The sequence below is a fragment of the Wickerhamomyces ciferrii genome, contig 00230 (assembly GCF_000313485.1).
Source record: "Wickerhamomyces ciferrii WGS project CAIF00000000 data, strain NRRL Y-1031 F-60-10, contig 00230, whole genome shotgun sequence".
NCBI classification, from domain to species: Eukaryota; Fungi; Ascomycota; class Saccharomycetes; order Phaffomycetales; family Wickerhamomycetaceae; genus Hansenula; species Hansenula ciferrii.
The window spans coordinates 66,308-85,258 of NW_011887510.1; the positions used below are offsets into that span (position 1 = coordinate 66,308).

At 32.3% G+C, this 18,951-nt stretch overlaps 7 protein-coding genes across 7 annotated transcripts; 3 read left to right on the forward strand and 4 right to left on the reverse strand.

Annotated features, from left to right (window-relative positions):
* Nucleotides 1-201: 201 nt before the first annotated feature.
* On the reverse strand, nucleotides 202-3,225 carry STE23 (metalloendopeptidase; the record flags this gene model as incomplete). The annotated part of the gene is made up of 1 exon (XM_011273722.1): nucleotides 202-3,225. The coding sequence occupies one exon, from the start codon at nucleotides 3,223-3,225 to the stop codon at nucleotides 202-204; it is 3,024 nt and encodes a 1,007-aa protein (XP_011272024.1).
* Nucleotides 3,226-4,107: 882 nt separating this feature from the next.
* CCW14 (Ccw14p) lies at nucleotides 4,108-4,830 on the forward strand (the record flags this gene model as incomplete). The annotated part of the gene is made up of 1 exon (XM_011273723.1): nucleotides 4,108-4,830. The coding sequence occupies one exon, from the start codon at nucleotides 4,108-4,110 to the stop codon at nucleotides 4,828-4,830; it is 723 nt and encodes a 240-aa protein (XP_011272025.1).
* A 547-nt stretch (nucleotides 4,831-5,377) lies between these two features.
* On the forward strand, nucleotides 5,378-6,280 carry ATP10 (Atp10p; the record flags this gene model as incomplete). The annotated part of the gene is made up of 1 exon (XM_011273724.1): nucleotides 5,378-6,280. One exon carries the CDS (start codon nucleotides 5,378-5,380, stop codon nucleotides 6,278-6,280), a length of 903 nt encoding a protein of 300 aa, XP_011272026.1.
* A 969-nt stretch (nucleotides 6,281-7,249) lies between these two features.
* On the reverse strand, nucleotides 7,250-8,575 carry IDP1 (isocitrate dehydrogenase (NADP(+)) IDP1; the record flags this gene model as incomplete). Its single annotated transcript, XM_011273725.1, has 1 exon — nucleotides 7,250-8,575. One exon carries the CDS (start codon nucleotides 8,573-8,575, stop codon nucleotides 7,250-7,252), a length of 1,326 nt encoding a protein of 441 aa, XP_011272027.1.
* A 1,573-nt stretch (nucleotides 8,576-10,148) lies between these two features.
* On the forward strand, nucleotides 10,149-11,810 carry BN7_5732 (Cortactin-binding protein; the record flags this gene model as incomplete). Its single annotated transcript, XM_011273726.1, has 3 exons — nucleotides 10,149-10,167; nucleotides 10,719-10,995; nucleotides 11,057-11,810. The coding sequence occupies 3 exons, from the start codon at nucleotides 10,149-10,151 to the stop codon at nucleotides 11,808-11,810; spliced, it is 1,050 nt and encodes a 349-aa protein (XP_011272028.1).
* A 783-nt stretch (nucleotides 11,811-12,593) lies between these two features.
* On the reverse strand, nucleotides 12,594-16,854 carry BN7_5733 (uncharacterized protein; the record flags this gene model as incomplete). Its single annotated transcript, XM_011273727.1, has 2 exons — nucleotides 12,594-16,738; nucleotides 16,800-16,854. 2 exons carry the CDS (start codon nucleotides 16,852-16,854, stop codon nucleotides 12,594-12,596), a joined length of 4,200 nt encoding a protein of 1,399 aa, XP_011272029.1.
* A 292-nt stretch (nucleotides 16,855-17,146) lies between these two features.
* Nucleotides 17,147-18,487, reverse strand: BN7_5734 (Benzoate transport protein; the record flags this gene model as incomplete). The annotated part of the gene is made up of 1 exon (XM_011273728.1): nucleotides 17,147-18,487. One exon carries the CDS (start codon nucleotides 18,485-18,487, stop codon nucleotides 17,147-17,149), a length of 1,341 nt encoding a protein of 446 aa, XP_011272030.1.
* Between the last annotated feature and the right edge of the window lie 464 nt (nucleotides 18,488-18,951).

The window sequence follows — 18,951 nt, forward strand, 5'->3', positions numbered from 1 at the left end:
TTCCAAAGGGAGGTGATGAAATCTGAATGTCGATGAAAGGAGATATCTTAATTATTTAAATACACATTTGTGTTTTCATTCTTAATACACTGAAATCGTAGTTAACATTCCTAAAATTCGTTATAATTATTGTTAAGTCTACATGATTGATCTAATTGTATTAATGCATTATAGTACATAATCACTTACACGAATATTGGTTCATAACTTTGGCTTAAAATTTTCAATGGTCAACTCTTCAACTGGTTTGGCAGATGGTGTCAAATAGAATAATGATCTTAATTCTCCAACGTCTTCAATAACTTCACCTGTTGGATAGCCTTCAACTGTTTCATGATCCTCGTTAGCTTTAGAGTGAAGATTAATGATCAATTTAGAATGATTCTGTAAAATCTTGTTTTCATAAAACTCAAGCATTTCAGCTTTGGTGATCTTTTTCAAAATTTCAGTTTCTGTTTCATTGTGCAAGAAATCATAGAACCCATTTGAAATTGCACGTAAGAATCTATTATTTTCATGGCCTAAATTCTTCAAAGTTTCTAATTTTCTATTGATCAAAGCTTCTTTATTTTTTTCAAACTCTTCTTCGCTTAATTCTTTCAATGTTGTATGGTATTGCTTGAAAAAATTGTCGATTCTTGATTCTAAATAAGTTGAATTTCTTTCACTTTGAACAATAACTCTGATACCAAATGTTGTTCTAGATTCCAACAAACCACTGAAGACAATATAACCTAATTGTTCTTTAGTACGTAAAGTATCAAACGCTGGTTCTTTAATCAATTGAGCCAATAATTCTGTGATACATTGTAACGGTCTATCTTTCAATTCACCTACTTGAATAAAATGTTGAACACATGTGTTTTTATTTTTTTCATCTGGTAAATCCTTTTCATATCTGTAAGCTTTGTTATCAGGGATCCAAAAAGATCTTGATTTGACTTTTTGAGTTTTAGTCAATGGTTCGGCTTTGATATTATCCTCAATGACGCTAATAATTTCATGAGCTTCTTTAGGTTGGAAGTTACCTTCGATTAAAGTTTCAACAAATGTTTGTTTAAATATCAAAGGAGTAAAGTTACTCAAGTCTTCAAATGTAATATTTTCTAAAACTGATAATTTCTCTTCAACTTCCCAAGTGTTTTCATTTAAAATATTGGCAAAAACTGATGAAATTTGACTGTAAGGAACTTTGTAACCATAATTCTTCAAGTTTCTGGTATATTTTTCTTTGAATACATTAAATCTATCTTCAGTTGCTTTGAATGAAACCAATTTCTTCAAAACTTCCCTCAATAAAACTGGTGCCTTTTCATTATAACCAGCAACTTCAAGTACTAACCCTTCTTTACCTTGATGTAAAGAAAAGCTCAAACCAGCCAGTTCAGCTTGATAAGAAGTATCTATCAAGGCGTCATCTAATAAGTCAACAAACAAATTAGTTAAAACATTGTTAACTGGTGTAGCAACCGTAATTGGTAAGTTAATCAATAGTTGAATGTAACCTTTAGGAACCCAAAATTGATCATCCTTCTTGTACCAAGCTCTAATTTTATCATCTGATTTTAATAAAGCCGGTTTTTTCAAAGGTTCAACATCTTCTAATTTTTCAACTTCGAAATTTGTAGGAATGAAATCATTTGGATTTGGTAAATGTAAATCACCATTCAAAGCTGGTTTTCTTAATTTTGAAATTAGTTCTTCGGATAGATCCTCAACAGAATATTCAGTACCATACCATTTTTCTTGCTTATCAGTTTTAACATTTTGAGAAATCAATGTGACTCTAACGTTATCAACATTTAGCGCATTACCATATTCTGAAATCAAATCTGGATTATAACTTCTTAAAACAGATCTACTTATAACATTTTCATCTGGAATAAAAGTTTTTTGCAAATCTTTTGCTAATTTTGAAACAGTACCAGAAGGTGATGATTTTTGTTTAAATCTAAAATTCATTTCACTGACATCTTTTAATTCATCATAAATCCATTTTTGTGGTAATGAAACTCTTAAAAGCTCTAAATATTGGAAAGTTGCATATAAAACATCTTCATAATATTTCAATCCCTCTTCAGTTAGATCAATATCAATACTAAATTGACCACAACCTTCAGAGACTGAATATCCACCAGCTGATAAACCATTTGCCCAACTCTTGGTTTTCAAAAATGCTAATAAACTTCCATTACCTTCATGTCCAATCAAGTGACTAAAATAATGACCTGTATGAACCTCCCAATGTTTTTGATGATCTGGTGCAATGAATGATAACGCTAATTTGTTTTTAGACATGACTGGTTTAGCTTTGATTAATTTTTTAGCTTCATTTTGTGTATATGGAGCAGATTCAAATTGAGGTTTCGAAACACCAAAGTTTGGAACATCTTTAAATTTTTCAATAACCCATTTTTCTAAAGTTTCTAAATCTTCTCTACCGATAATGGCCAATTTCATTAAATTAGCTGAATATGAATCTTTGTAAAATTTCAACAATTCCTCCCTAACATCAATACCTTGAGATTTTGGAATTTCTTCTAATGTTTCCAAGTTACCTGTTGAAAATTTATGAAATGGATGAACAGGATTTGATAATGATTTCTCTAATTGATATAATCTCCACAAATCACTTTGTAAATTCTTTTTGTTTTCAGAATCAACTGCTCTAATTTCACGATCTTTACAACTTGCATCAAATAATGGAGAGATAAAGAATTGACTAAATCTATCTAATGCCCCTTCCAAATATTGATGATTGACTTCAAAATAATAGTTTGTATCTTCCGCTGCGGTGTAAGCATTTGAATGACCACCATGGTTGGATAAATAACTTGAGTATTCATTTTCTGAAGGATATTTCTTTGTACCCATGAATAACAAGTGCTCACAGAAATGAGCTAACCCAGGCAAATGTTCATAATCACTGAAAGAACCAACATTGACATCTAGGGCAGCAGCAGATTTATCAGTCTTACTATCACTGATCAATAGCGCGGTAAGACCATTTTCTAAGTTCAAGATCTTATAATCTCTATCATCCAAGTCTGGTTTTTCAATTTTATTTGAGGTTTGGAAAGTAGCCATTGTTCTAAAGGGTAATCTGGTGGCAATTGGGTCAAAAGCGTTTTGTGTTGAAGTTGGAAATGAAGCTTGGAAAGGTAAATGAGTGAATCGGTTGAAAGATATTCTTAATAGCGATTGAGCGATGGGGAATATTTTCATTCCACTAATTTGAAAAAATCTGGTATTTTATGTTGAAAACTTACCAATCAAATAACCAATCTTGTCCTTTTAATAAGATCAATATCTATCAGAGTTCTTTGTAATCGTAAAGAGGTTATCTAGTTCATGAACAGAGTAATTTCAAACTTGATATGAGCTTGCGCTACTTTTTCGATAACTTAGCTGCCAAAAAGTCGGAATTGCCACCATACAAGTTTGACTGGTCAATTTGGGTTCAATTTACACAATCATCAAAACACATCATTGGGTCAATAACAATGAAAACTACATTACCAACTTTTATCCCTAGTGTCATGGACTTCTGAAAGAATCACTATTAATTAATCAAAGGAATCATTTTAGATTTAAATTAGTGTGTATTTTTGACTTTTGACGGTTGACCTATAAATCTTATTTCGCCAGAATCGCTTAAGCTAGTAAGAACTTTACGCCAAATCAATGCCCAAAAACGGTTCAGTGTCGATATCCATTACTGCATGAGGGCAAAAAAGCTTAACAGATTTCCAAATTGGTAATTTCTCCTTTTGCCATTCACCACCAGCTTTACCCAATCTGGACAATTGGCACACCTAATTTTTTCAAAAATAGTCAATTCTCCAAGGCAACTTCCTTAAAAGGCCAAACATCATGCATAAAACATGTTCATTTTCGCAATTTTTTTACCTGGAGAGCTTAAAATAGAAAATCTGGAATCAGAAATCAATCGATCCAAAACAAAACACTTCGAAAATTTGAATGTTTTTATTGTATTTATAAAACCCTGAACATCCTCCAAACAGTTGATCCTTAACAAACAACAATTAACTTCGCTAAACCAAGGACCACTTTCGTTTACACAGTCATCTCATATAATCAACAATAATGCGTTCATTCACTGTCACTTCAATCGCCGCTTTGTCTTTATTGGCTACTCAAGTTAGTGCTGCTACTCCTCCAGCTTGTTTATTAGCTTGTGCTTCAAAAGTTGTTAAAGATTCAAACCAATGTAATGCTTTAAACCAAATTGCTTGTGTTTGTGAAAATGAAGAATCAAAAATCAAAAGTTGTCTAGATTCTACTTGTCCAAAAGGTGAAAGTGATGATGCTTACAAGTCATTCCAATCATCTTGTAAAGATGCTGGTGCCGAAGTTAACTCAAAATCATCTTCATCTTCATCTGCTCACTCATCCTCTTCATCTGCTCACTCATCCTCATCATCTGCCCAATCATCATCTTCATCTGCTCAATCATCTTCTTCTTCATCATCTGCTGTTGAATCCTCATCCTCATCTGCTGCTGCTTCATCTGAATCTTCATCTGAATCTTCATCTGCTGCTCCATCATCAAGTGCTGTTGAATCTTCATCTGCTTCTGAATTTTCATCTGCTTCTGAATCATCAAGTGCTGCTCCAGAATCATCCTCATCAGCCTTCCACTCAGTTGCTCCAGTTTCATCTGTTTCTTCATCTGCTTCAGTTGCTCCATCATCCCAAGCTTCAGCTTCATCAACTCAAAGCATTGTCACTCAAACTGATGCTGGTTTAGCTTTGAACGCTCCAGTTGGTGCTTTAATTGGTGCTGCTGCCATTGGTTTAATCTTATAATGAGTTAAAAGCTTTTTACACTTTAATTTGATTCAAATCAATTTCCAAACTTTACTTATGAAACGAATTAGGGATGAAAACAAAAACATTCACATATTTAATAAATTTCAATATCATTTCTAACAAAACTTTCTTACAATTACGATGAAGTCTTTTTGGTTCTTTTAACGGTTTCAAGATCTTTGATCTTAAACCTACTTCTTTTTGCTTACATTTTTCACTATCATATTTTTTCGATACCCCCTATTTTTCTTATACAAAAAAGTCAAGGATACAATTCATTTATAATAAATACATATATATAGTGCTGGGAAATTTCGAACTTGTAGTATTTCAACTCAGATTCAAATAAATCTCGGGTGATCTTGATCTATCTCTGATATGGTTTCGAGCTTGATCTTCATGATCATCGTTGAAGATCTAGAAAAAGCTCAAAAATTCGTGCGCGACCAAGATTTTGGTGAGAAGTGGAAAACTGAACTTTCAATTTGTTAAAAAGTTACGATTTCTAAAGGAAAAGTTCAGTAACGAAATATCCTAAATTAAGATGTTTCTTCAAAGTACAAACGCTGCTGCTAAGATACCCAGCACAAGGTTATTTTCAACTTCATCAACTCAATTCTTCTTGGGGAAACTTAACAAACAAATACAAGCCACTACACCAAAGAAACATGTTGTTGAACAATTACAAAAACCACTAGGTGTGATAGAACAACCAAAAGATACTGATAATCCAGCTTCTGATCCAAGAAATCTTAAACAAAAATATAGAGATTTCATGGATCCTGTTAAAAATCAAGCAAGACAAGAAGAATTACAAAAAGAAATGTCAAGATCTGGGATGTATGATGTTTATACTTATAGACAAACAAAGGGTAAAATGTTTTTATCTCCACCATCATATTGGAAAGCTGAAAAGGCTTTATATTTCCCAAATTTTTCAGGTGAAGGCTTATCAAGCTCAAAAATTAGAGGTACAACTTCAACTTTAAAAGGTAAAATTTCAGTTGTTAGAGTTTTCACTTCACAAGTTGCAGAAGATAGTATAAAGAAATATTTCGAATTATTAGATGCCAATTATTTGACCAAGCCAGGTTATGAACAATTTTTGAAAGATCATCCAACTTCACAATTTGTTGATATAAACGTTACAGAAAATGCATTTAAAGCAGCATTTGTTCAGCTTTCTAAATCTGGTATTAAGAAATCATTACATGAAAAGAGACATGATAATTATTTCATTGTCCCAAGAAAGAGTTTGCATATCGATCTAAGAGAACAAATCCAATTATTAAATCCTTACACTGGTTATATTTATGTTGTTGATCATGAAGGTAGAATTAGATGGGCAGCTTGTGGTCAACCAGGTGAAAATGATAAAAACGTCTTATGGAGAACCGTTAGAGGTTTAGAAAAAGAATACAAAGCTTTGCATCCAACATCATCATAAATGATTTGAAACTTTTTGTACATAGATAAATGAAATAATTCACGTAAATTTGATATTCATAGTGAACTAATATTGTAGATTTTTCGCGACCCACAATTTAAATGTATAGCTGAAAAGATTAAAGTTCAATCTCGTTTTACTATGTGAACACTATTCCAAAGTTGTATACAACGATCAATTGAACGAAAAGAAATGTTTAAAAACTCACTCCAAAGCCTTAAATCAAGATCCATATCGCCTTTTGTCAATTATAGAAATCTATCCACCACAAAGAGATTATTACAACAACAACCAAATAAAGAGTCACATTCACGAGGTCAACCAACAAATACAACTACAACTACCAAAAATGGACAACCTGCTATAAATCCACATGTATGTAACTATCTCATAATATTTTCCACATAGATTTATGTACTAACACTGTTATAAAAGGCTGCTTTCTATAAAGACTTTGGTAAACCATTAGTTAAAGTATTATCAATAACATTTGCAACTTATTTCAGTCTAATATTTCTTTGGGAATTTTTAGCATCAAAAGAACCTGAAAAATTCCCAAATAATGTTCAACCTGTATCTGATCACATTAAATCAACAGATAAGCATAAATAAACTTATTGAATTGCAGATATCGCAGGATGTTTAGCAGTTTGATATAAAGCAATTGTTATAAACTACAGTTGATATTTAAATATAGTTTTTATATATTCATGACCAGCATTTCCCTTTTGCTTTATACCCAAAATAATTTAATGAAGATAAAATAATGATAATTGTATAAAAAAATAATAATAAGTTATATTTTAAATAGACATTTTGAAAATGACTATTATAAATGACGTTCTTTTTTCTTTAAAATAAAACAAATCAACAATTCACATGTTAGATCTGTATATATATATTTTCTTTGATGAATATTGATTAAATTTGATAATCATAGATTAAATTTATATTGATCAAATATTAAAGTTATAATTGAGCTTCAACTTGTGTTTTTAAACGTTTTTCAACAGCTTCTAAAAATTCATTAGTTGTAACGTAACTTTCTCTATCAGATCTACCAGTAGCAATAGCTAAGTCTTTAGTCATGATACCATCTTCTTGAACGGTATCTAAAGTAGCTTTTTCTAATAATTCAGCAAATTTAACAACATCTTCAGTACCATCTAATCTACCTCTTTGAGCTAAACCTCTAGTCCAAGCGAAAATTGAAGCAATTGAATTGGTTGAGGTTTCTTTACCTTGTTGATGTTGTCTATAATGTCTAGTAACAGTACCATGAGCAGCTTCTGATTCAAAAGCTTTACCATCTGGTGTAACTAAAACTGAAGTCATTAAACCTAAAGAACCAAACCCTTGAGCAACAATATCTGATTGAACATCACCATCATAATTTTTCAAAGCCATGATGAAACCACCTTTTGATTTAACCATTTGAGCAACCATATCATCAATTAAACGATGTTCATAATAAATACCTAATTCTTCAAATTTAGATTTATATTGTTCATCATAAATTTTTTGGAAAATATCTTTAAATCTACCATCATATTTTTTCAAAATTGTGTTTTTAGTTGATAAGAATAAATTCAATTGTTTACTGATTGCTAATTTAAAAGATGAATGAGCAAAACCTTCAATTGATTCATCAGTATTGTACATAGCTAAACCAACACCTGGACCTTTATAATCATAAACTTCTAAAGTTTGAGCTTCTGAACCATCAGTTGGTTTATAAACTAATTCCAATTTACCAGCACCTGGAACAACAAGATCAGTGGCTTTATATTGATCACCATGAGCATGTCTACCAATAATGATTGGTTTTTCCCAACCTGGTACTAATCTTGGGATTCTTGGGATAACAATTGGTTCTCTGAAAACAGTACCACCCAAGATATTTCTAATTGTACCATTTGGTGATCTCCACATTTTTTTCAAATTAAATTCTTCAACACGACCTTCATCTGGTGTAATAGTAGCACATTTAATACCAACACCATATTTTTTGATAGCATTAGCAGAATCAATTGTAATTTGATCATTTGTTTCATCTCTTGCTTGGATACCTAAATCATAATATTTAAGATCAACATCAACATAAGGTAAAATTAATCTATCTTTAATTTTTGACCAGATGATTCTGGTCATTTCATCACCATCTAATTCAACAATTGGAGTCTTAACTTTAATTTTATCCAAATTTAAAGCAGATTGTGAGAATTGACGATAAGCAGTAACATTGTTTAAGACTGGGGATCTTAAAGAAGATCTTAAGGTAGCGAAACGAAGCATTTTATTAATTTTGGTTCCGTTGTATTCAACTCAATTCAATTGTAATTGAAAAATAGTTTTGACAGATGTTGTTGAATTTAAATCAAGATTCATCATCCATCACCAACTGATTTTTTTTCCTGTTGTTTTCCATTGTCGGAAATGACTAGAGCGATACAGGATTTTTTGACTCATTTTGTTCCAGTTTTTTAAGAGAGTCAGCCTAGGGTCAGCCGGTAAGCCTAGTATTTCGTGACCCCACTGGGTGAAAGCCTCTTTAAGTTAGTTTAGATCTCTGCTTAGATCTCTGTCTATATCTCTTTCTGTCTGTATAGATGCCTGTCCGTCTAACTGTCTAGACTCTAGAGTCTATATGTATCATATGTATCATATAAATCATCCTTCTGGAGAACTTAGAAGAGTCCACTGTCCTACACGGAGTCCACCAATTTGACGATGCTCCCCAGTGAGAAACATCAGCGAGTTAAGCGAGTGTAATTTGTTCCCATTTTGATTTCCATGTTGATTAGTGGGTGTTAAAATCTGCCTAATTATCTATCTACGCTGCAACGCTGCAACGCTGCAACGCTGCAACGCTGTGATTCAGCCGGGTGTAAACTGAAGGTACCCCCAAGTTTTAGATAAGTCCTCTGAATTAAGCCTATGTACGTATGATCCACTGGGGCTTTGATTAAGGTTAACTAGGCTCTACAATTAAAGCAATATTCAATTGTATATAATTCTTTCTTTCTCTTATTGTTGGAAAGCGTGGGAGAGAAGTTGATTGGAGTTTTTTGTAGGTGGAAGATTTTTTTTGTATGGGATTGCGACCACTTTTGACACTGGCCCCTTAAAGTTGGATGAAAGTTTCAGCAGATGGATGGGTATTTTCAAATGTCTTTCCCAACTCTTTCTGGATTTTTGATCCAAATTTTATCAGTACACTTACACTTAAAAATGAGTTTTTATCGAGTTATATCAGAAATTCATTTACTTCAGCTATAATTTTTGTTAGCAGAGCTCTTAAAAACTACCTTTTAAAAACTGGCATTTTTCGCGGAATTTTGTTAGTGTAAATACAAACTAGAATTGGATTTACAAACTAGAATCGAATAAATTTACAAACTAGATTTATGCCTCGATTAAAGGGTTTATTAAAATTTTGAAGAGTGTAATCGATTTCTAAAGGCTTAATTTTATATTTTGCACAGTAACAGCTTATTAACAATTATTTTTGTTGTTCTGTAGTGTTTTTATGTTGCTTACCATAATTAAGGATTAACAATATGGTATATATTAACCCTTTATATTTAAGTCAGGCTCTAATGGCATTACAAGACAGGACAAAATCAAAAAAGAAATATTAGCCGCCTAATTAGAATTTGTTTTGAAATATTGAATTCCAAATATATATATATAATATGATAGACTATACTCACATATAGATCTATTTTGGGTGATACTAGATACTAGACTGGTGGATTTAAGTTATACTATAGTATATACTGATCTCAATATTATATTATCTACTCAGCTTACTCATTATACTGATAATCTTGATTAGTTCCCAGTGGTTAAATTGTATAATAATTCAATGGATACTACTGTTTCAAGTATGGAATATTGGAAAGTGCAACCAGCTATTGTTTCCTGAGATCAGTAAACCCATGACCAATGTAACTAGAAGAAGATTGGCTCATTGTTTCCCAATGGTGTTTTCAGTATAAGATACATCTTTTAACTAATTAATAGTAGTACTGAAATTGATATACATGCTTTCTTTTCCATCTCATTTCTTTGAATCTCAATCATTAATGGTTCATTCAACTTTGACATATTCAGCGGCTAATTAAAAAAAATGAAAACTTCGACAAAAATCATTTTGACTTCATACCAAAACAATGAGCATCAACAATAAATACAAGCCGCTGTGTTAGAATAAGTCATGGATCTTTCTCTGCCCTTTGTATCTTGCAGCTTATGCCATGCTAATCCACCAGATCAACAGAAAAAGGTATTATATTTGACTTCTTGTGCTCATATTGTTTGTCGTGAGCATGCTTTGAAAGGTAACTCAAGAAACCAATTTTGAATTTATTCTTAACCAGATCTCCAAATCATCAAGATACTAACCCATTCAAAGATGATTCATATCGCAATATAGAAAACCTCAAGATACGATGTCCTGTTTGTAATCATGATTATGTTTCTTTGGCTAAAATTGATGGAAGATTACCTGGAGAAGTTCAACAATTTTTTACACCATTTCCAACTCAAATAGAACAAATGTTTGCCGCTTCTCATTTCCAATATTGTGCTCTTGTGGAGAAAATCAATAGTCAATCTAATTTGGTTGATAGATTGGTTCAAAAGATCAATAAACAGAAAAGCTTACTTCTTTTGGCAAAAGAGAAAGTAGGTCAAGTTGATGAAATGGAAAAGTATGTCATATATCAATTTTTCTTATGAATATCACCAGTATACTAACATCAGCACCAAAAGTAAAATCAAACAGTTAGAAAGGGAAAATCATATGCTCAAATCCACATCTCTTAATAGATCTACAAGAGAATCACCCAGACCTGAAACCATAGATTTAACAGCAAATGATTCAATAGATCGTTTACCTGGAATGGATCAGAGAAATGTTGTAACAAGGTCATTTGTGAATCAAATAAAACAAAGCTCAACTCAAAGATCATTACCAAGTGGTAGTTCAAGACAAAACACCCAATCTAATTACGAATCACATCAAAATCAAAATAACCGTACGTTTGACTTAACAAAAGGTAAAATGGCAGAATCAACAAACATATTGGGGCACTCGCCAATAAGTAAATATGCTTATAACCCAAATTCAATGGGTTCACATGGAATAAGTACTCCAACTTCACATTCAAGTCATCAAATCATGTCTAATGGCTCATATAAATCATCAGATAGTTCTAGAACCCCCGAGCCTTTTTTACAACCAGTATCAACAAATTTTACTGCAGGAAACAATCAACGTAATTATCCTCAACAACAACAACAACAACAACAACAACCAGTTTCACATGGACTTTCTTCATCAGGTAAATTGACTGGTGCTAGAGTCACAAAAAATAGAGCCTCAACTTCACAACTTGCTCAAAGGTTATCAGCTCATATGAAAATAGGAAAAGGAACTTCACTGATGGGGTTAAGAGGTCAAACAAGTGGTGGTATCAGACCAGGATCATCTTTCAATCAAGGTTCAATGTTCAAAAAACGGTAATTTTAAAGGAATTGTTTTTGAAACAATGCTAAATTATGTATGTTATTAAGAATTTTCAATTGATTCAAGTTTTCGGTTACACTTTTTTATTTTTGAGATGCCTTTGTGTCATCCCGATTAGGAAATTACAGATCTGATTCATTTTACAATGAATAGAAATTTAAATTTCAAAAGTAAACTAAATAGTCAAACATCATACATATATGTTTCAACTCATACAATAACAACTGATCATATTGCCTCAAAATTAAAATATAAATGTGAGTTGAATTATCCATTAATTCATCAATATTTCAGTTATGTTTTAATCATCAACACTAAGTCATTCGCTTATAATTCAAACTAATCAATCAAAAATGCAACCATCATTCACTGCTTCAACTGCTTCAGCTGCTCCAAAAGACAAACAAGAAAACCAAGATAACTTCTACAAAAATGGTATGCTTTTCGGTGAATGTGTCATTGCTTAAGCTCGTCTCAACATTTGAAAGGTTTTGTTAGTTGGTTATAATATAATCTAATTTTAATATATTGGTGGTTTGATGATAATTTATGATTAAACAATTGGTGTGTTTCTTTGGGTATTTAGCTGCTAACAATTTTTCTTTGGTATTAACTTTTTAACAATTTTCTTAATATGGACAACTACAATATTTTAATATTTTATTAATACAAATTTATTTCTTTAAACATTAAATTAAATATATACGTAGACATTTATCTCGTGAAATTAATTGGCGAGTAATAAAACAATCATTTCTTTCTTTGAGTATTGAACCATCATTATATGTTTGAATAATAATCAATCAACTTCTTCTGTGAAGCACTCAATTTATCAAACATTTCATTAGTATTGATTTTACTGTTTTGTTCATTTTCAGCTTTCAATTTACCATTAACATTTTGTTGATTTAGATTTGGATTTATAATTTGTAATTTGTTCTTGCATTTAGAATAGACAATTATTGATAATCTTCTAATCTCAACTTCTTCATTAGTCAAATATTTGTGAACAACATCACCTATTTCATTAATTTGCTCCAAAGACAATGTTTCATGTTCCATACATTTAACAACTGTGGTTAAAAGGAACGATGCTAATGGGATATTTTCAATTGTTTCTTGTTTCAAAAGTTTATGACAACTATTTCTAACTGAAGATCTGATGTTTGTGATTGATTGATCTATCAATTCATCAACCAGTTCATCTGAAGCAATATAAATTTCATTTCTAAAATCTTTCAAGTTTTCCACAATCATCACCAATATATTCCAGATTGAAAGAGCATCCTTCACTTTCAAAGCTTTAAACATACTATTCAAAGCCAAAATTTCTTTGATAATTACTAATCCTTTGAAACACAGTGATTTTGTTATGTTTTTACTTGTGTTGAAATATGATATAATAGCAACCACTAATCTCTTGTAACCATCTTGTTCAAACCATGATAATACATTGGCTTCGTTGAGTGACAGGTGAAGATCTTGAATCAATCTGTCCATATCCTGTGTAGAAACGTTGTCATTTTCAAATTTTTCAATGGAATTAACAATCGAATCAGATAATGATTTTTCATCATCTCCATTAGAATGTTTTTCTTTTCTAAAATCAAAACGAGATAATTCCAGTTCAGTAAGTTTGACGTCTTGATGTGTCTGTGGGGCTTTATCTTCAAAAATCTTTATTTTAGCTGGTGTCTTTTTGAAAATAGGATCAGTGATTGCAAACAGTTCGGAAGCTGATTGATCAATTGGCACATTGGCCTGTTTTTGGGGTGATATATGAATTCCTTTTATTTGACTAGTTATATTCTTTGTGATTTCGTCACTATAAATATCTGGTTGTAAGTTCTCATCTGACATGATATTCTGTTGAGCAAAAGAGTTCAGTTTCAGCGCGTCATCTTGGTGTGGATCATCTAAAAAGGGGCTACCAATATGAGCTTCAGACTTAATATCAATATCACCATCTTCGTCTTCTTCATGATTGAGTTCTTCTTCGTTATTTTGGCCATCAACAGATTGGATATTTATAGCTTTATCTGTAGTTACCTCTGTTTGTTCTTCATTGTGTACCATTTCGACATCTTCATCATGGAACTCTTCTTTAGCATCTGGTTCAACTGTACTCTCCCTAGTACTATTATTACTGTTGTATCTGTGGAAAATATCACCCATATAATCAACCTTTCTCTGGCCATGTTCCAAACCATTAAACTCACGGTTATCTTTCTGTGGATTTTTGCTTTTGAATCCAGGAAGGATCATTGTCATGTCTGTCCCGAATCCAGGTCTTATCGAGGTTGTTGGATCGTTTGGCTTCCTGTTCAATGGATTTATCATAGTCATTTCACCAAATGCATATTCTGTAGCCTCACGGTTGTCCTCTTTATTAACCTTAAAATCATCAATTATACTATGAATTTTTGATCTCTCGTAAGCAGCAAAATCTTCAAGAATTGAACCGAATGACAGTGAGTTATGTTCGAATAATAAGTTGATCAATTCATCAAATCTTGGATAATCATCAATTGATAGTGGTATAATCGAGCGACAAACGTTGTTCATAACTTCATCTATTTCCTTGAATGCATCTTGAGACATGATATTGTATAAGTTCAGTACCGAAAAATCCAAAATAGTTCTTTTATATTTGATGTGAAACATTTTAGCAGGAGCTGAATCAAAATTCATTGACATCAAAGAGTTGATCACAGAGCATAGACCATTTGTGATTTGAACCCCTTCAAATTTTTTTTGTAATATTGACAAATTTTCTTTGTTGACCGCTAATAGCTTTAAAATGTTATCTATATCTAATAGATCGTAAAAATTTGCTTCTTTTAGAAGAGGTTTTAATAAAGAACTGTCAAGAATGATCAAATTAATCAAAATTGGTGATAATCCTTCGACTTTTTTGTTAGATTTAAGCAGCTCCTCCAATAGCTGGATTCCTTCCACACGCTCTCTGGTAAGTGGGGACTTTAGTGCAGTCTTCAAGTGTTCCAATTGAGCATCATCTTCAGGTTTAGTACTAGTGGTCGAAACACCAAGCGATTGTTCGTCACTGTTTGAATGTCCAGCCATTGATTTGGATCCTTTCGAGAGTTGTCTTGGAAGAAGATTTGAATTAGCACCATGAGAGCTACCAGCACTTGATACACGTATTCTCTGAGGCCCTCCGAGTCTTGAAGCTCTCCCAAGTTCGCCAGTTTGGACCAAGTTTTCTTGATGGTTTTCACTGGAATCCTTGAATTTCGAAGCTAAAGAAGACGTGTCAGACGTAGATCTTCTTTCACGTTGTTTGGAAGCAACAAATTCTCTTACAGAGTGTCTCTTTCTGTCACCTGTTATACTTGGTACCCTGCTAGGATTTGACGATAATGAAAATGTAACATCACTTGGTTTTGATCTTTCAAGTGCCTTTTTTATACTGGAATCCAGTTTTGTAAAGATATGTTCACTTATAGCTGGGAACCTTCTGTGCAAAGTCCAAAAAGTTAATCTCATTGACTCCCTAACCGTTATATTAGGATCTGAAACACCCTTTCCTAGCCATTTCTTCAGCGTTTCAAAATTTTGTTCATCAAGTTTGGTACCATGTTTCAATATAAAGATCTGTAAAAATGTTGCTGAATATAATCTAGGTTGAACACTTTTATCTTGAAATAAATTAAAACACTGGTTGAAAAGCCTATTATTGAAACTGGTGTTTGTTAAAAGCACACAAAGAGCACCATAAGCGTTCATTGATGCAATTCTTTTGGTAGCTGAGGTTAACGAAGCCAAAGGCATAAACAAACTCTCAGCAATATGGTCTATATTCCTATTCAAATAAGCAGCTAATTCTTTTACCAATTGACAACCATTAGATGATAATGTAGTTCTAAGAGATGTTATTGATTTTGAAATACCTTCTGTGAATAACCTTGTAGCTTGAACTAAATCATCCGGAAATGAGTCTGCATTTCCAATAACTATGCTTCTAAATTTGAGTATATTTTTCTCCCTTGATCCCCAATTGAACTCTGTTTCCTTGCCTGCAAATGGACTCAGAAGTGCTTCTGTTTCTCGATGTAGTTCCTGAAGTGAATTGAAAACCTTGGCTTGAATATTTTCATCAAGCTTCGTAGTATTAATCTTACCAAGTATAGATGATAATTCACCTGATGAGTTGAAGCTTTTAGTTTTAATTTTTCTTTGGTTCTCATTAAGCTTTGAAGATCTTGATTTTGTCAGATTATTGAAAGAATCGATTGTTGGTCTTGAATTGTTCTGTTGTTCTAATGAATATGAATTAGCAACTGTTATATCAATCTCTTTGAGTATCTTTATTGCAGTTCTCTTGTCAATACTTTGTGTTTTAAATTCTTTTACTAGTGAGTTCAATTTTGATCTGTTCAATATAAAGTACTTGATAAATAACACCTCTGTATTTTTGAAAACTTCTGCAGAATCATCACGTAAAAGGTTAACCAAGCTGGGTAGGAACTGAGAAAAGCTGAAGTTATTATTAAGGTCTATGAGGTCTGAAATAAATATAATTGATTCTGATCTAATATGTTGGTTTGAATGAATTAATGCAGAATCTTTCAAATAATGTTCAACTACATCTGGGGAAGCCAGCCAAAATGTTTCAAGACAATTCTTAGCTTGTGATCTGTGACTTGAAGTTTGATCTAGTAATTTATTGAATAATATAGGTAACGTAATTTTAGACGTATCTTTCAATTTTTGTGAATCTTGCATGCTCACCCTTTTCACTAGATGACAAATTGTAGAAAATGCAACTGACGCTAATCTGGCATCTCCAGACTTGGAAGCTATCTTAAGAGCCCCGAAATATTTGGAAAGATCATTTAAATCAACGAAATCACGTTTTATGTGAGCCTTAAATTCAGCAATCAGTTTAGTTTTTTCATCGATACCTAGGGAAACAATATTGTTAGTAATTATAATCAAATTTTAAGGGCCCGCTATTGAACTTACTAGAACTTTCTCTGCTGACAACATTGTATAGCTCATCGCCTGTACATCTGGACATTGTATCGTCAGAAATCTTTGTTTTCAGCGTTTGGTCTATGGCTTTCTTCCTCAACAATATATAAGATCTGAAGACAAATCTTGTATGTTTTTTTTGTTTACAAATTCAGCGCGGTCTATTTATCAAAAATTATTGTTGTTGTCTTGGTTACGCGTAATTAGATTCGTGGTTTGGGCACTGGAGTGATAACCAATTTTTGCAATTTTAATGCGTTTTTCATCTACTTTAGGTCTGATATTTACATTTAAACTCTATCAAAACTTGTTTATTAATTCTCTGATTGATTACTTTTTCATGCTTTAAAATTCCAAAATTTTACTATAAGTCCAAAATCATACGAAAGTCTTAAAGCACCAGCAATTAAGAAACACAACCACATCTTATCTTGAGACGCCATATATCCACTGATTGTAGGACCCATTGTGTTCACCAAAGTTTTCGTTGCATTTATAAACCCAATGGCAGCTGTTCTTTCTGATGGCTCGACGACAGCTGAAATAAAGACATGCTTTGATGGTAAATCAACAGTCCTTATAAGGCCTCTGATTATAAATAGTGTAACCATTTCATGTAATCTCAAAGGAAGAGACATTGCAGATAATAGTATGGAGGAGACTGAGTGGAAAGACACCATTGTTTTGATTGGACCAAACTTTTTGCAAAAATATGTACCAACAAGAGCCATTAACGCACCACCAATACTTGCTGTTCCAAAAACTAGACCTAATGTTGAAGATGAAAGATTATATTTGACTTTGAAATAATAGGATGTCCATGATTTTGTACTAAGGGCTAAACCTAATGAGTCTAAAGAAATCAATACTGTCAGAGTGAGAACAGTCTCCAAAGATTTAGTAGAAACAGAAGGAAGGAGTCTTGAGAATACTGATCTTTGGCGTTCTTGTTGAACATCTGTATTGTTGTATTGCACTTGTAATTCATCACTTGCAGTTTCTGGGATCAAAGGTTCACTTTCAGAGCTTGATTCATTATCACGAGCCTCTTTCAACGAAATATCATTCTTTAATTCAATATGCTCAGATAACAAAAAATTGAGACCAACTAGTAACAGTCCAATAATGCTATAAAACAGAAAGCAAGCATTATAGTTGTTCTCATTGACCAATTTTCCAACAATAAATGATCCAAGTCCAGCGGCTATACCACCAGTGAAAGTATACCATGAAAAGATGTCAGATCTATGCTCATATTTTGTTAGACTTGAAATTGCAGATTGTTCTATAGACCTGAAAGGTCCAACTTCATTACCTGATGGTGTAACGATACCCAATATCAGGATCACTGAAATTATGAGAAGGTTTTCAAAATATAGCAATAGAGCACCTGTTAATGAAATTAAAATTGATGATAAGAGCAAAACTTTTCTTCTTCCTAAAGTATCTGAAATCAATGCTAAAATAAATGAAAAAAATAAATCACCAACTAATGTTAATGTTAAAAGAAATCCTATTTGAGTTTCATTGATGCCTTTTGTTTTCAGAAACTGAACCAAAATCAAACTTATTGCACCAAAGGCTGCAAGTCTTGTACATCTAGCGATCAAAATGATGTGAATATCTCTTGGTGCATTTAAAACAGTGTATAACCCGATATGCTCACCAATAGAAACCATGTCGGTGAATAACTATTAACAAAGAAGAATAAATTGGCTCCTTCCTATTATTGCTTAAGATACCTCTGGAGCTCAACCAATTTGCAGCTAGATGTGACAATCTTTATATAATAACTCATGTCGAATGATGAAGCTTCAACTTCAAGAAGAAAAATTTTATAATGTTTATCAGTACATTTGTTTTCTCGTCGGGGGTACTTCTAAATATGGAAATTTAAGCGCCGGTGAACTTGATATGGTATAAACTTTAAAACAATATTATCGCTTGAAGGTATCCATAAAATAGTAATAAAAAAATTGATCACATATTAACGCAATTCAAGTGATTAAATAATGTTGTTTTGGAGGATATATACACCAAAAGTTTTACCAAAAAAAAGTAATTTCCGATGCGGGGAGTCGAACCCCGGTTTGCCCGGTGAAAGCGGACCGTGCTAGCCGTTACACTACATCGGATTTTCTTA